We start from the raw sequence: 3,243 nt of genomic DNA, 5'->3' as shown, positions 1-3,243 counted from the left end.
TGGTTAATGTACTATATTTTCTTAGTTCACTTAATCTAGTATTCTTATTAGAATTTAATAATATGTATATAGTTGAGGCGCTATTTCACTACAAATTTATAGTTACTGATACGACTTTTTTCTCTGAGTGTAATTTTTCTTTATGCACACTTTATTTAATTTTAATGTTTTTATACCCTAAGAGAATCAGAATCTTTTATTTCATAGAAAAAAAAAGGAAATGAAGGACATTGATTGTTTCATTTTCTTATGCATTACGCGTTATGCAAGACTGCTCCCACCTAAAGGCTTTGGCCCAATGAGCATCTAACACAAAGGCGGTATGTTGATTTACATAAGACGCTCATTGGTCCAAAGGCCTCATGCCATACTTATGCAGCTTATATCATTTTGGATATCATTTAAGGCTGTATTCCAAATTTACTGTCAGCACTGAAAATGTTACAGTTTACGTTACGTGCACTATAGATTTTCAATACTGGCAGTCAATTTTGGAACACAGCCTTAATGACACAAGACGTCACAAATATCGTTCTATCTTTCTTTGCATTCCATGAGTAACAAAGACAGAACGATACTTGTGCCGACTTGTGTCTAAACTATAATAAAATTTTCCACTGGAAATATTAGTGCAAAACAGATGCACACCGATTGTGAATGCAATTGAATGCAAATCAATTTACATATTTTCAGTGTTAATAAATTTAACATTTTTTAATTACAGATTCTTCATTGTCATGATAACCTCAAATTTTAAAAAGAATAAATTATGTATTAACCTTAAAAATATATAAAATGATTTGTATTCAATTGCATTAGTGTTGCACTAGTTTTCCCAGTGAAAAATGCTATAATAGAAGACACTTTAAAAAACCTTTGTGTGATAGCCTTTTGGGCTTATTACGGTTCCTTGTGACAAAAGTGATTGAATTTACTAGAATATTTATAACTTCATTGGTTAACATCTAGTAAATTTGATCATTTTTGTAATTTTCACTTCGTCACAAAAACCATAATAAGCTCCCTGAAGACCCCCATTCTTTGTTGCTGCACTAAAGCAGTATCTACAACAGAGAAGTACTCAAACCTTAAGAAATTGGTCAATTACAGTTGAATACGAAGAGAATAATAAATTATGATTGGCTAATATAAGTTTACTGCTCTTTTATAGACACCATGTAAAATTTTCTACCTTGCTTTCGCCAAACTCCAAATATAAAATCCATCTGTGCTGGTTGCACTTTTCATACTTAGAATGTTCTCCCTCTCCAATACTCGAATATATATTTATCTCATTTTAAATGCAAAAATTTTAAAGGACTTTAAGCAACGAACAAATCTCCTCTCTTTTCATTTCAAATATTACAACAAATGTACGCAAGTTCAGCCACAAAGAACTAGATCTTTAGTAATCAACTTCATTCATAGGTTCGCAAATAGAGGGAGTAAAAGAGAGGGAAGGGAGAAATGGGGGAGAAATGGGGGAGAAATAGGGGAGAAACATGGAAACACAAAAGAACATACGCAAAAGCGAATACGATTGAAAGTATACGAAAAATACAGAAAAAAAATGAATAGATGTTTAACAGAAAAGAGGGGGGAAAACCTAGTATGAGAGGAAAAAAGAACAAGAGAAACAGAAAAGTTGTAAAAAAAAAAAATGAAGACGGAAGCGAGTCTATCACGTGATTCAAAATGGTCGTCCGAACGATCAACCCACCTGCAAGCAAAGGTCGAATTCGGGGCACTCGATGCACTTGACACGTAGACCCGCGATGTCCTCTCGGCAATAGGTGCAGCTGTATTGCGCGTACAAATCTGAAACGTAAAACTCATAATTACGTACAAAGACGGCGACTATAATCGCAAGGGGGCGCGGAAGGGTCGCTCGACGCCAACACGCAATACGCACCCGCCATTGTCTTGCTGGATCCTTCCAGAGCAGATTCGGATGACGTCACCGCATACCATCGAGTCGTGAATTTTACGATATCACGAGATGCCGAGTCGCGGTGTCACCGCCGTAACCATCATCTTTCGGCTCGCGTAAACTCACGCGAGAACGTCAACGCCGCAGAATCGCGACGCGTCTCACCCTACGAGACGTTCGGTTCACCCCGTACAGGCGTGCTCGAAACGCGAGGAACACCGACCAAAAAAAAAAAAAAGGAAGGGTCGTGTTTACGACTGTTGCGTCGCACGACGAATACGCATGCGCCGGACGTCAGGCTCTCTCAGCTGCTCGAACGTGGCCCTCCGACTCCGACAACGGACAACCAGCGACTTGCAGCGACTCGTGGCGATTCTAAAGGCCATAGCACAGACTCTTGCATAACGCATAACGCATAGTGTATAAGCGAATCAACTAATCAGACTCTTTCCTTTCCTTCCATTCCATGGAAAAGAAGAATTTCGATTGGTCGATTCCCTTATGCACTATGCATTATGCGTTATGCAAGAGTCTGTGCAGCGACCATAATGCGGGGTCTACAATAGAAGTCGTAGCAGTCGTAAGGTTTTAAGTCGTAGAAAATTGACCAATCACAGTCGAATATGAGAAGAATAATCAACTGTGATTGGTCAATTTTCTACGACTTAAAACTCTACGACCGCTACTTCTACTGTAGACCCCGCATAAAGGCCATCACACGTACAAAAATTTTAGTCGGAATCGTAAAGGCCATCACACGTACAAAAATTTTAGTCGTAATCGTAAGGTCGCAAGTAAATCGACCAATCACAATCAAAATTACGATCTCGCGTTTAAAAACACTCGATTGTGATTGGCCGATTTGCTTACGGCCTTACGATTACGACTAAAAGTTTTATACGTGTGATGACCTTAAGGTCGCAAACAAATTGACAAATCACAATCAAAATTAAGATCTCGCGCTTTTAAACGCTCGACTGTGATTGGCCGATTTGCCTACGGCCTTACAATTACGACTGAAATTTTTGTACGTGTGATGGCCTTTAGGGTCGTAGGCAAATCGGCCAATCACAGTCGAGCGCGAGATCTTAATTTTGATTGTGATTGGTCAATTTGTTTGCGACCTTACGATTCCGACTAAAATTTTTGTACGTGTGATGGCCTTTAGTCCGGATCTACAATAGATGTTTTAAGACTTAAGCCGTAAGAAACTGATCAATTATAGTCGAATCCGAGGGGAATAATCGATTGTGATTCGTCCATTTCTTATGACTTAAGGCTTAAAACCCTATTGTAGATCCGGGGTTAACCCC

The 3,243-nt window shown here is 38.8% G+C and overlaps 1 protein-coding gene across 1 annotated transcript in view; it reads right to left on the bottom strand.

The window, feature by feature from the left end:
* The window catches only part of Ada2b (Transcriptional adapter 2B), a 10,280-nt gene extending 8,073 nt beyond the window's left edge, over window positions 1–2,207 (bottom strand). The window contains 2 exon segments of the mRNA XM_018450598.1: window positions 1,721–1,818; window positions 1,913–2,207. Coding sequence (XP_018306100.1) covers window positions 1,721–1,818; window positions 1,913–1,919 — 105 coding nt within the window. The 5' untranslated portion in view covers window positions 1,920–2,207.
* Between the last annotated feature and the right edge of the window lie 1,036 nt (window positions 2,208–3,243).

Source organism: Mycetomoellerius zeteki, unplaced genomic scaffold (genome assembly GCF_001594055.1).
Source record: "Mycetomoellerius zeteki isolate Tzet28-1 unplaced genomic scaffold, Tzet1.0 scaffold288, whole genome shotgun sequence".
In the NCBI taxonomy this organism is placed as follows: domain Eukaryota; kingdom Metazoa; phylum Arthropoda; class Insecta; order Hymenoptera; family Formicidae; genus Mycetomoellerius; species Mycetomoellerius zeteki.
The sequence above is the reverse complement of the archived record's forward strand: the minus strand, read 5'-3'. Positions and strand labels throughout refer to the sequence as shown.